Here is a 14,663-nt window from a genome sequence, read left to right on the forward strand (position 1 = left end):
CTCCACCGTATATATATACACCCAGGGGTTCAGAACCACTGGTCGGGAAACCCTGCTATAGTGACATCTGCCAGTAAACATGTGGACTAGCATGAAAATGAACTGATCTGTAAAAGAAACCTGTAAGTGAACCTGTGGCTGTTTTATTTTTTCTGGCGGCGTATGATCAAAAGCTGACACGCTAGTCAAAAACGAACGTTCCAAAAGCCGTTTTAGCGCCTCAGACACAGACCAGACTGATAGCTCGACAGGCTTTTCTTTTAGCGAGTACATTTTCCATGGAAGTCCACGTGCCAGACGAGATGCCTTTCTCTTTATGGGGCTGAGCCTTAGAGATGGCTGCACGCTGCACGTGGGTCTTAGCCATAAATTCCGGGCCGCCCAAACCCCATACGGCTCCGACTGTGTCCCCATCCATTTCGGTTTGACCTAATGGGCCGTGTTTAATGGCCGTGTGGAACAACCCAATCAATTACCTCAGCCCAAGGCTCCTTCCTAACTAGCTTCAATAGCAGTTGTGTATGATGTGTGTTTTATAGGTGGTGTTTGTTAGAGAATTAGTTTGGCTTGCTGAGTCGTTTCTGTAGATCTACAGACAACGTAAGAGACAGAAGACATGGCTGGAAATTCCCTCGGTTTGTTGATGTGGTGCAGTGCTGCATCCTGACTGTGTACAAATCTAGTCATGATGTTCCTTTCATCCTGCTCCAGTTTCGGAGTTGAATGACTTTTTGTTACGCTATTATTCCAGTGTGTATGGGGAGTTGTAGATCGTTTTTAAATGGTTTGCAAAGCATGGTAATAATTTGCATTTTAATTTAACTCTCTTTCTCTTCTTCTCTTTTATTTTTCAGCTCCCTCTGCAGTTTCTATCATGCACCAAGTCAGCCGGACAGTGGACAGCATCACTCTGTCCTGGTCGCAACCAGACCAACCAAACGGCGTCATTCTCGACTACGAGCTGCAGTATTATGAGAAGGTAGTGGACCTAAAATTTGCACGTTATACTGCTTAACAAAAAACATTGGTTTGTTTTGTATTCAATTAGATTTTATTATTATCCTACTTCAATAATAATATTTATATAGCTGCCCATCCGACTTGTTCATACAGGGAGGGAATATCCGGATAGGGACTGGTGCAATTACGATGCAATTACGACCCCTGCCGGCTGATTGATGGCGTCTGCACGGAGATGAGTGATAATGTGATCAGGGTGTGGCTCTTCGTACACAAAGCAGATCCGCATATGAACTTGTCTCGTGCAGGTGAAGAGATGCAGTAGGCTACTACACGTGTCGGAGGGCGCGTGTGTCAGTTCGCTTTTTTCAGTCGGGGCGGGGGTCAGCACCAGTTGAGAGGAAGCATAATGCAATTGGGTTAAAATTGGACACGCTAAAAATTGGGAGAAAAGGGGAGAGCCGAGATTCGAGTTCAGAATCCCAGTGTTGGTGTGCTAGTGTAATATCTTACTGTGCCACCGGGGTGCCCCATGCAATAGTTTTATTATCTATCTATCTATCTATCTATCTATCTATCTATCTATCTATCTATCTATCTATACATATATACAGTATATACAGTATATATACAGTGTATCACAAAAGTGAGTACACCCCTCACATTTCTGCAGATATTTAAGTATATCTTTTCATGGGACAACACTGACAAAATGACACTTTGACACAATGAAAAGTAGTCTGTGTGCAGCTTATATAACAGTGTAAATTTATTCTTCCCTCAAAATAACTCAATATACAGCCATTAATGTCTAAACCACCGGCAACAAAAGTGAGTACACCCCTAAGAGACTACACCCCTAAATGTCCAAATTGAGCACTGCTTGTCATTTTCCCTCCAAAATGTCATGTGATTTGTTAGTGTTACTAGGTCTCGGGTGTGCATAGGGAGCAGGTGTGTTCAATTTAGTAGTACAGCTCTCACACTCTCTCATACTGGTCACTGAAAGTTCCAATATGGCACCTCATGGCAAAGAACTCTCTGAGGATCTTAAAAGACGAATTGTTGCGCTACATGAAGATGGCCAAGACTACAAGAAGATTGCCAACACCCTGAAACTGAGCTGCAGCACAGTGGCCAAGATCATCCAGCGTTTTAAAAGAGCAGGGTCCACTCAGAACAGACCTCGCGTTGGTCGTCCAAAGAAGCTGAGTGCACGTGCTCAGCGTCACATCCAACTGCTGTCTTTGAAAGATAGGCGCAGGAGTGCTGTCAGCATTGCTGCAGAGATTGAAAAGGTGGGGGGTCAGCCTGTCAGTGCTCAGACCATACGCCGCACACTACATCAAATTGGTCTGCATGGCTGTCACCCCAGAAGGAAGCCTCTTCTGAAGTCTCTACACAAGAAAGCCCGCAAACAGTTTGCTGAAGACATGTCAACAAAGGACATGGATTACTGGAACCATGTCCTATGGTCTGATGAGACCAAGATTAATTTGTTTGGTTCAGATGGTCTCAAGCATGTGTGGCGGCAATCAGGTGAGGAGTACAAAGATAAGTGTGTCATGCCTACAGTCAAGCATGGTGGTGGGAATGCCATGGTCTGGGGCTGCATGAGTGCAGCAGGTGTTGGGGAGTTACATTTCATTGAGGGACACATCCAATATGTACTGTGAAATACTGAAGCAGAGCATGATCCCCTCCCTCCGGAAACTGGGTCGCAGGGCAGTGTTCCAGCATGATAATGACCCCAAATACACCTCTAAGACGACCACTGCTTTATTGAAGAGGCTGAGGGTAAAGGTGATGGACTGGCCAAGCATGTCTCCAGACCTAAACCCAATAGAACATCTTTGGGGCATCCTCAAGCGGAAGGTGGAGGAGCGCAAAGTCTCGAATATCCGCCAGCTCCGTGATGTCGTCATGGAGGAGTGGAAAAGCATTCCAGTGGCAACCTGTGAAGCTCTGGTAAACTCCATGCCCAGGAGAGTTAAGGCAGTTCTGGGAAATAATGGTGGCCACACAAAATATTTACACTTCAGGAACTTTCACTAAGGGGTGTACTCACTTTTGTTGCCGGTGGTTTAGACATTAATGGCTGTATATTGAGTTATTTTGAGGGAAGAATAAATTTACACTGTTATATAAGCTGCACACAGACTACTTTTCATTGTGTCAAAGTGTCATTTTGTCAGTGTTGTCCCATGAAAAGATATACTTAAATATCTGCAGAAATGTGAGGGGTGTACTCACTTTTGTGATACACTGTATATAAAGTTGGCTACCAACAGCAGGCACAATTGGTAGTAGCTACAGTAGACAAAATTGCCCACCAGTCTGGTGGGTGGGAAAATACCAGACTAAAAGGGAGGGTGGGGTCTTTAATGCTCTGTAAGAACCCTGGTTAGTAGCCTGTTCTGAAGTAGAGATCAGTGCATTACTCTCCATGCGCGAGACTGGCGTTTCACACAAATCCATTGAAGTATAGGTAAAAAAGAAGGGCTCGGTGGATTGTTCACATGTCGGAGGGGGCGTGTTCTCTCCACACTTGCATATAAAAGCTTATATTCATGGTTTTGACGGATGGACACAAGTGATTAGCTGGCTTTGTCCCAAACCAAATCCTATGTGGTACATTGTGTGTAAATATATCATTAGTAGTGCACTGATTACATTGCATAATCACTGCAGTTACTTAAAGCTACACCATTAAGCTAAAAAAAAAAAAACGAACTCAGTCTGGACCCTCGTATCCAACCACCTATAGAACAAAATGTCAATGTTTCTTCAGACTTACTGTGGTAAAGTCTGGTCCTGTTAGAATCATGTGTTACTAAAGGTTTTTATATAGACATTATTGCTTACTCCAATGAACATGCAAGAAGTGCTGACCAAATAATCCATCTAACAATGCTTAAAGACTCAAGATCTGTATATTTGAGGTTGCTGGCAGAAGTTAGTGATCATTTAATACTGATTAGAATAACAGCCGTTTACTAGGACGGGAAATCACTGACGACTCCCTGGTTAAAGCTACTGAGGTTTTCGTGGTTGTAAATGTGGGGTGTTGACTGCGATGAAGACAGCATTTCAGAAACACATTTCTTAAGTTTCTAGATATAAAACACATGAGCAATTTTACACATATCATGTCTTTCAAGACACAAGCCCACATAATCACAAGCACGTTTCATCCGCTATGAAAAACAGCTCTGAGTTTGGTTTTACAGATACACAGGGTATCGGGTGACAAACCTGGTAAAGTGGTGTTTTCTCTAAACATGGGAATTAAACTAAAAATTAAACAGTTTTATGGGTTATAGAAAACTCTATAGAAAATTAATCCCCTACATAAAATGCACTGTACACATTGACCACTACTGTCACTGTAAAGCACTAAAATAATAATAAAGAAATTATTAAATAGATAAATAATAAGTTCTGGGTTAAAGGAAATGTAATTAATCCCCTACATAAAATGCATTGTACACTACTGTCACTGTAAAGCACTAAAATAATTTAAAAAAGAAATTAATAAATAAATAAAAATTAAATAAAAATAAATAAATAAAATACGTATAGGGGACCTTTTTTTAAAGGTCTTCAGCATAATATTCCAAAAAAACCTCAATTTCAAATTTAAATATATTTAAATGTAAACAAATAATAGTTAAAAAAAAAAATTTCAAAAATTTATTATTATTATTTTTTTAATTGTGTGGGTCTTTTACTTGTTTTTTGCCAAGTGAGTCAGACCCACTGCAACCCTGACCAGGATAAAGCAGTAGTAAAACTTGAATGAATAAATGAATGAATGAGTCTTTTTCTTTTAATAACATTCCAGCAGCATGTGGTGGCTCAGGTGGTACAGTTGGCACCCCCCAGAGTCCAGAGTTTCTAAATGAATAAATAAATAAAAAAAATTAATTAAAAAAATTATATATAATAATATTATATAATATATAATAATATTATATATTATATTTTTATATAATAATATTTTATATATATATATATATATATATATATATATATATATATATATATATATATATTGGAATTATTATTTATTATTAATTATTTATTAATTTAATTGATTTGATTTGTCATTATTATTATTATTATTATTATATGTATTTTTTTTGCTGTGATGCTTGATGCTACATAATATAGGAGTTGAACTCAGTTGATGGATTCCAAGGCAGAACAATGCTCAAAAGCCACAAATTAAAAATTATTTAAAAATAAAAATTAAATAAAATAATAAGGTATAAGGAACGTTTAAGGTATTGGTCAGGATTTGTCTTTCAGTATCAAGCTTCACATGACCTCTCAAAATAGCTGTCTAAACCTTTAATCGATTTAGCCGTGTACCTCATACTGTAACACAATTCAGCATTAAATCATCTTGGATTCATCTGTTTAACTTAAATAGTTTGACAGAGTCTCTGTCTCATGTCTTTTTGAGTCACTGTCTCATGTCTTTTTGAGTCACTGTCTCATGTCTTTTTGAGTCTCTGTCTCATGTCTTTTTGTCTTTTTTTCCATTACACAAACAAAACCCAGGCAGGGAGTCTCCTGCACTCTGCTGTCTTATTTCCACTCTTTTTTTGGCATGATTCTGCTCCCCGACACTGCTGTCAAAACAGGCTCTTTCAGAGAACGGCGAAGGTCCCATCAGTGAGCCGAGAGATAGCGCTGACGGGGGCAGCCAAGTTTATCTACTACAACAGACAGGCTGGGGACTAGCATCCATCTCATATACATGTTATGTATCCTAACAGTGTCTCGCTCACACACTGTGCCCAATCAAACATGGGGTCAAATGAGCCATGTGGTGGCTCAGGTGGTACAGTTGGTACCCACCAGAGTCCAAACTTTCTAAATGAATAAATAAATACAAAATGTAATAAAAAATAAAAAATAAAAAAAATAAAAAAATAAAAATATATATATATATATATTATATGCAATGCAAAATTTTTAATTTTACTAAAATTAGGTCTTATTTATTTATTTATTTAATTATTTGTCATTAATATTTAATATTTTTATAATAATTATTATTTTAGTTTTATGGAAAGTTCCTTTTGCTGTGAGGCTAGATAATATAATATACATCTCACATACATGTGTCTCGCTGGCAAACAATCCACAGGAAGAATCCCCTCCCAACTGTGCCCAATCAAACATGGGGTCAAACAATCCACTGTAATGACCCCTAACGGCAGCGACCGAAAGCAATCATTCGTGTTTTGATATAGAACTCGGCGAATGCATAAACAGTGACCGTTTGCATTACATTTACACTGACCACACTTTGCTTTTTCTCTCTGTGATGAAGGACCAGACTGAGCATAACTCCTCCATCATAAGAAGTCAGACCAACACGGCTATCATTCGCGGCCTTAAGCCAGGAGGCATCTACGTGTTCCAAGTGCGGGCACGCACCGTGGCTGGGTTTGGACGCTACAGCGGCAAGATGTACTTCCAGACCATGACGGAGGGTAAGCAGCAGACAGAGTCCTGAACATACAACACAAGATCTAGATTTATCCTGTTTATATTTATAATCCTGACTTTTATCTAAAGTGACTGGCATTTGTGACAGAACACATTCAGCTTAAGTCTTGCTTAAGGGCCCAAAAGTGCCAACTCGGCATGTAAATGTTTGTAGTTTTTATGAAACAGAAGACAGAAAGGAGTGCAGGCTCAGCCATTGTACTGCGCCCCTGGAGCAGAGAGGGTAAAGGCCCCCTTGCTCAAGAGCCCAACAGTGGCTGCACATCAGAGCCTGGATCTTAATTGACAAGCTTTCAATTGATGGCCCAAAGCTCTACCCACTGGGCTACCACTGCAGAGATGGGGATCGAGTGCGAGTCGCTCATAAGTCGCACACACAGCGACTTCAGACTTGACTCTGACTCCGCAACGCACCCAATGGGCAAAATACAGTCGCTAATCTGTTGTTGTTTTTTATCTGAACTTACACATATATAGTTTATCTCTACGCTACATTTCCAGTATGTTTTGTGTATATTATATTGACTCGTGACTTGACTCGGACTCTAGCCTAAAGACTCGTGACTTAACTCTGACTCTAGCCCAAAGACTTGTGACTTGACTCAGACTTTAGTTAAAGACTCGTGACTTGACTCGGACTCTAACCTAAAGACTCGTGACTTGACTCAGACTCTAGCCTAAAGACTCATGACTTGACTCGGACTCTAGCCTAAAGACTCATGACTTGACTCAGACTTTAGTTAAAGACTCGTGACTTGACTCGGACTCTAACCTAAAGACTCGTGACTTGACTCAGACTCTAGCCTAAAGACTTGGGACTTGACTCGGACTCTAGCTCAAAGACTCGTGACTTGACTTGGACTCTAGCCTAAAGACTTGGGACTTGACTCAGACTCTAGCCTAAAGACTCGTGACTTGACTCGGACTCGGACTCTAGCCTAAAGACTCGTGACTTGACTCTGACTCGGACTCTAGCCTAAAGACTCGTGACTTGACTCGGACTCCAACCGCTAAGCCACCACTTCATTATTTCTGCTAATAATGACGCACTCTCCCTTTTGGGTTTGAGCATGGAAGCTCACCGACACTTTGTTTACATATTGTAAATAAATAGATATTTAGCATTAGCTAATTCCCATTTTTGCGTCAAATTGACAGTGTTGAGTTTTGTTTACACATAACAAACCCCTGAGAATGGAAATCTGTCTCCCTGGCTTGATGTCGCTGCCATGCCAAGCGTCTAATGCCAGCCGGCTGCTCGTTGGCTGCCTCCTGCCTCTGTTGGGTTTCGAGAGGGAATCGGTGGGCGGATTAGCACGGCGGTTGTGTCAGCGTGGCGCTTAGATAGTTCCTAATTAGGGAAGCTAAGGAGAGAACTCATTTGTGCACTCTTGGTACGTCCCTGATCGACTCGATCACCCCATCACTTGTACAGTATATACCCTTGAGCTCTGCCCTCCAGACTCTCAGCGTCCAACAGCAGTAGTTGGACAGTTAGAGGCCTTGCCCCAGGGCCCTAAACGGGCACATCTGCACAGTCCCGGTGGATTGTTAACCGCTGCAGGCTTGATCAGATTTAGGGATTTGGATGGGGTGTTAACACAAATCCTCGCTCAAAGGCTTTGCCTCAGCACTGAGCTCAGGGACTCCTCTAAATCTGCAGAATCTGTGGAGTTCTAGAGTTTGTATTGAGGTCGTAATATCAGAATTATTTTGTGTGTGTTATTCACAGAGGAGTACAACACTAGCATTCAGGAGAAGCTGCCTCTAATCATCGGCTCAGCTGCTGCAGGCTTGGTCTTCCTCATCGCTCTGGTGGTGATTATCATCGTGTGTAACAGGTACGTTGGTGTGTGGCTACCTTCAGCCATGTCCCTAGATATTTGCAGCCCTGCTGCTAATTGCTAATTAGACTACCAACTAATCACTAAGCACAGACCCACAGGGTTTTTAAATATGTCTTCATTAGCAAAGGCTGGGAATAATAGGCTACCTTAAGTTACTTAGCTAACTTTCAGAAAAAATGTTGTGAGGGTAGATTTAAAGCCCAAAATGATTTAATTCCTGCATACCTTACTGATCTCCTGAAGCAGTATAGCCCACATTGACAGTTTATTTAGGCAGTGCAGGTAATGCTGCTAATTCCTGGGATAACTTACAGCTGAGCCTGTAAAAGATGGTTTTATATGCTCTCCAAACAAACTTTTTAAGATTAGATAGGATGGGACGGGACAGGACAGGACAGGGCACCATAGAATAGGATAGCGGTAAGGCAAGGAAGGGTAAGATAGGGTAAGGTAAGATAGGACACGGTATGGTAAGGAAAGGTAAGGTGAAGTAGGAACGGGTAAGGTAGGGTAGGCTAAGGAAGGGTAAGTTAGGATGGAGTAAGGTCACGTAAGACAGGACACGGTAAGGCAGGGAAGGGTAAGGTGAAGTAGGTAAGGGTAGGGTAGGCTAAAGAAGGGTAAGGTATGGTAGAGTAAGGCAAGGTAGAGTATGGTAAGGTAAGATAGGACACGGTAAGGTAAGGAAAGGTAAGGTGTAGTAGGAACGGGTAAGGTAGGGTAGGCTAAGGAAGGGTAAGTTAGTATGGAGTAAGGTAAGATAGGACACGGTAAGGCAGGGAAGGGTAAGGTGAAGTAGGTAAGGGTTGGGTAGGCTAAAGAAGGGTAAGGTAGGGTAGAGTAAGGCAAGGTAGAGTATGGTAAGGTAAGATAGGGTAGGGTAAGGTAGAGTAAGGTAAGATAGGGAAGGGTAAAGTGAAGTAGGAATGGGTAAGGTACGGTAAGGTAGGATGGGGTAAGGCAAGGTAATGTAGGGTAGGGTAAGGAGAGGTAAGGTAGGGTAGAGTAATGTAGGGTAGGGTAAGTTACGGTAAGGTATGAAAGGGTAAGGTAGGGCATGGTAGGGTAAGATAAGGTAGGGAAAGGTAAAGTGAAGTAGGGTAAGGTAGGGTAAGATAAAGTAGGGAGGGTAAGGTAGGGTAGGGTAAGGAAAAGTGGGGAAGGGTAAGGTGAAGTAGGTAAGGGTAGGGTAGACTAAAGAAGGGTAAGGCAGGGAGGGTAAGGTAAGGTAAAGTAAAGTAGGGTAGGGTAGGGCAGGGTAGGGTAAGATAAGGTAGGGAGGGTAAGGTAGGGTAAGGTAAGATGGGGTAGGGTATGGTAATGTAGGGAAGTGTGAGATAGGGTAGGGTAGGATTAGGAAAGGTGGGAAAGGGTAAGGTAAGGTAGGGTAATGTAAAGTGAAGTAGGTTAGGCTAGGGTAAGGTAGGAAAGCAAGAAAAAAATACATTTTAGCATTGTTTGGGCTAATCAGTTGATTTATTGGTGCTCTGGTTGAAGTCTAGATCACATACCTCTCAGACATGAAGCAAAACTTTTACCAAAATATGTAGTGATGTTGGAATAGTAACTTTGATTATTTTAATTGTGTAAAGCAAGAACATTTTAGCAAATCAAGACTATTCACTGGTTTATTTATTTCTACAATTTAAATTATTTGATTTATTGACTTTGACCAATCAGTGATTTACATGTGCTTATGTTTTTAGACGTGGCTTTGAGAGAGCTGACTCAGAATACACAGACAAGCTACAACACTACACAAGTGGACACTGTAAGTGTTTTTATCCTTCTTATGTACTACAGTACTTTCTCACACACTTCAATTATATTCTTTGGTTTTTCCATTCATTTTTCAGCTTAGAAAGAATAGCAGTTTCATTTTCAAAAAAGAGGACTGTTTTAAAGCAGTTCTACAAAGAAGTGTGGGTTAAGAATCTTCACACAGTGATTTAAAGACATCGAACTGTGGTTCCGTTGGTGTCATTGCTGTTTAAGCAAGCACTAATAATAGCAATTGATGGGTGCTATTACTTTTTTACAGGAGTAATCTGGGTGTTGGATGACTTGGTTCCATAAATGTAAAATGATTTCAAGTGTCTAAGTTATCAGAAATATTAAAGACCTTAAATTATTGCTAGAATGATTTTAGACATCCCAAGTTGCAAAAACTCATTTCATGGAGGTACCCCCGGACCCGGTCCTCGACCCCGACCCCGACCCCCCCAAGCCCCCCCCCAAAAAAAGCTAAAAAACCTCTCGCACACATCAAAGGATCTGGGTGATAACAGAACTTTTAGGAGCTGCTAACTGAGCTACTGAGCTAACTCTTCACGTCACAAACACATTAATGTGTACTACATAGTGCACTAGATAGTGTGAAAGATAATAGATTTATGTTCCCTACATAGTGCACCAGATTGTATATTAGAAAAGAATTTATGTTCCTTACTTAGTGCACTAGATAGTGTACTAGATAATAGACTTATGTTTCTTACATAATGCTTTAGGTAGCGTATTAGTTAATGGATTTAGGTTCCCTACATGGTGCACTAAATTGTATATCAGATAACGGATTTATGTTCTCTACATAGTGCACTAGATAGTATATCAGATCATGGATTTATGTTCCCTACATAGTGCACTAGACAGTATATTAGACAATTGATTTATGTTCCCTACACAGTGCGCTAGATTGTATATCAGATAACGGATTTAATACGCGTGTGCGCGTGTGTGGCGCTCTTGGCCGCTCGTTCTAGATTCCGGGAGATTTTATCTGACTTGCGGGCATCAGGGAGCCGCTATGTATATGCGGGAGACTCCCGGAACTTCCGGGACACTTGGGATGTCTGCATTTTCCAGTTTAACAGGCTTATCACTCTTTTTCACCCTCATAATAAAACCTCCTAGATACTTTTTGTCCCAGTCTTACCAGTCTTTGCTGGTGTAATCAGTGTTAAGAGATTACAGGAAACGGCAGTTCTATGGAGGTCATTTCTAACTAAGCACAGACTGCTAGACTGGTGAACCCTGGAATTTTAAGACCGGCTCTCATCCATTAGCACCCAGTCGCTGAAAGTGCCCCCCATCATCCTCTCTCCTTCTTTTCACTTTCACTGTCCGTTCAGCTATTTACATTACCACTCAGACTGATGGGCGAGGTCACACCATTCCCGTTCCCAGCCTGACCTTTTCAAAACGTCTTCTAAAGATAGCCGCTCGGTTCTTAATCCCACACCAAGGACATAAGTGAAGGTCTTAAAATGAACATTATCAGACAATTACGCTCAAATGGCACGTTCTGACCTTGTCCGTGTCCAGACCATTACTCAGTGATTTGATATTTTATCCACTTCTTTCTCTCAATTTCAAAGTCTCTGATTTCTGACAACCACATAGTTCGGGCCAAAAAAAACAGACTTTTATGTGTTCCCAGCATCTAACAACATTGACACTAACTCAGACCCCATTTTTATCTCTACTGCATTTCCACTTTCTCGAGGGTCATCGAGTAATTCATGCCCTGCACATTTTATTGTCTGCTTCTAACACATCATTTACTTCAACTGGGCCAAACTGGGTACATTAAAGCCAGAGGAACATAACATTTTGCAGGCTGGGTAGTCAAGCGGCAAGATTTATAATACTACAGAAAATGCAACTGACAATAGTTATTTAATAATTATTATTTTATTAGATATTTGCTGTTTGTATCCAGAATTCTTTTGTAGAACATATTTTTATAGAGCCACTTTGACTGGATGGGTGCCGACTGACTGACTGATTGGCTGGTTGGTTGACTGGCTGGCTGACTGATGGGCTGGCTGACTGGCTGGCTAGATGCTGGCTGACTTGCTGGCTGACTTGCTGGCTGACTGGCTTGGTGATGGCTGATTGGCTGATGGACTGACACACTGACTGACTGGCTGACTGACTAGTTTGGTGCTGGCTTACTGTATACACCGATCACCATAACATTAAAACCACCTCCTTGTTTCTACACTCACTGTCCATTTTATCAGCTCCACTTACCACATAGAAGCACTTTGTAGTTCTACAATTACTGACTGTAGTCCATCTGATTCTCTGCATGCTTTTTTAGCCTCCTTTCATGCTGTCCTTCAATGGTCAGAACCACCACAGATCAGGTATTATTTAGGCGGTGGATCATTCTCAGCACTGCAGTGACACTGACATGGTGGTGGTGTGTTAGTGTTAGTGTGTGTTGTGCTGGTATAAGTGGATCAGACACAGCAGTGCTGCTGGAGTTTTTAAATACCGTGTCCACTCACTGTCCACTCTATTAGACACTCCTACCTAGTTGGTCCACCTTGTAGACGTAAAGTCAGAGACGATCGCTCATCTATTGCTGCTGTTTGAGTCGGTCATCTTCTAGACCTTCATCAGTGGTCACAGCACGCTGCCCACGGGGCGCTGTTGGCTGGATATTTTTGGTTGGTGGACTATTCTTAGTCCAGCAGTAAACACTCCATCAGCATTGCTGTGTCTGATCCACTCATACCAGCACAACACACACTAACACACCACCACCATGTCAGTGTCAGTGCAGTGCTGAGAATGATCCACCACCTAAATAATACCCGCTCTGTGGTGGTCCTGTGGGGGTCCTGACCATTGAAGAACAACATGAAAGGGGGCTAACAAAGCATGCCGAGAAACAGATGCCACAGTCAGTAATTGTAGAAGGTGGTTTTAATGTTATGGCTGATCAGTGTAGTTGTTGCTGTTGTTGCTGTCTTTGAGTTTAATTACTCTGACTAAGAACTTGTTGGACACTTCTTTCTGATACCATGGGCATTAATATTGTTTTGTAAAGGTTTTCTACAAGATTTCAAAATGCGTCTGTGGGAATTTGTGTGGTATTAGTTAAAAGAGCATCTGTAAGGTCAGGTCCAGGTGTAGAAAGAGAAGGTCTCTATGGTAGTTGTACTTCTAGCTGGAACTGGAATGGGCCTTATTGATTTTATACGCTTGTTAGGAATGAACGAAGGAGCGTCCACATATTTTTTTCAGTCTGCATTATATTCTATTCCTATAGCAGTATCATAAAACTGCACATTTCCATCGAATATGTATAAATTCAAGCTTTCCATACTTACAGAAAATCATCAAAGTCATCCCTATTTCTATGCAGCTATTCAAATCCCCCCTTTCAAATTCTCGTTCCGAGCTTTCCCTCCCGATTGCAGCAGGCTATTAAATGACATCAATGTGAATGTGAAGAATCGGAGGATCTGAGAATCTGAATATTTAAAGTCAGGAGACATTTGAAGTCTCTGAACACTTAAAAACCAATATACCTGCTTTCAAAGGTGCAGGCGGAAACGGCTGATAGTGTCTGAACCGTGACAGCCCAGTCGCACAGTGGAAGTCTTATCGGAGTATTGAAACACTGTCACACTTCAGCGGTTGCAGTCATACTAACACCAGGTAGTGCGGAATGGAAAGCGTTTGATTATGCAGGTTGGGGTGTTTGCAGAGCCATTGTTTACACTAAATCTCGGCTTGGCTGATTGATTTTTCTTCCTTTTTTATAAAAAAAAAAAAAAAGCTACACTAAAGCGACTAAGTGTTTAATACTGTTTTCTTTCTTTATTTCTTGAAGTGTCACCAGGAATGAAAATCTACATCGATCCGTTTACCTACGAAGACCCCAACGAAGCAGTGAGGGAATTTGCCAAGGAGATTGACATTTCCTGTGTGAAAATTGAGCAGGTCATCGGAGCAGGTACGATCGATTAAAAAATTAATATTATTTTCACAATATCGCCGTCATGTGAGACCAAGCTCAGCCTCCGTTCCTCTCTAGGAGAGTTTGGGGAGGTTTGCAGTGGCAACCTGAAGCTGCCCGGTAAACGGGAGATGTTCGTGGCTATTAAGACTCTGAAGTCAGGCTACACGGAGAAGCAGAGACGAGACTTTCTGAGCGAGGCCAGTATCATGGGACAGTTTGACCATCCTAATGTTATTCACTTGGGGGGCGTGGTGACCAAGAGCAGCCCTGTCATGATCATCACCGAGTTCATGGAGAACGGCTCACTGGATTCTTTCCTTAGGGTGAGTACTCAAAGTGCCTTTGCTGTTGTTTAACCTTTCAATAAATAAATGCTGTCATTAATAGATATAAGAAACAACTTTGCCTTAAATATAAGTTAAATCAGCTCATCTGGACACAAAGTTTGGTGTGGAGATACGTTAACGTTTTGTCACTCATCCAAGTGCTTTCTTCAGTCAGATCTGGTGGTGAATACCCCGACCTTATATGCAGCCGGGCCGGAACGATGGCTCGGTGGGTAGCACTGTCACATCACA

The 14,663-nt window shown here is 41.5% G+C and overlaps 1 protein-coding gene across 1 annotated transcript in view; it reads left to right on the top strand.

Moving 5' to 3' along the window:
- The window catches only part of ephb2b (eph receptor B2b), a 248,056-nt gene that overhangs the window by 209,673 nt on the left and 23,720 nt on the right, over positions 1–14,663 (top strand). Inside the window, exons 6-11 of the mRNA XM_062986759.1 lie at positions 855–979; positions 6,305–6,467; positions 8,216–8,324; positions 10,037–10,101; positions 13,957–14,079; positions 14,161–14,408. Of these exons, the coding sequence (XP_062842829.1) occupies positions 855–979; positions 6,305–6,467; positions 8,216–8,324; positions 10,037–10,101; positions 13,957–14,079; positions 14,161–14,408 (833 nt within the window). The remainder of the gene's footprint in view (positions 1–854; positions 980–6,304; positions 6,468–8,215; positions 8,325–10,036; positions 10,102–13,956; positions 14,080–14,160; positions 14,409–14,663) is intronic.

The sequence above is a fragment of the Trichomycterus rosablanca genome, chromosome 24, assembly GCF_030014385.1.
Source record: "Trichomycterus rosablanca isolate fTriRos1 chromosome 24, fTriRos1.hap1, whole genome shotgun sequence".
NCBI lineage: Eukaryota > Metazoa > Chordata > Actinopteri > Siluriformes > Trichomycteridae > Trichomycterus > Trichomycterus rosablanca.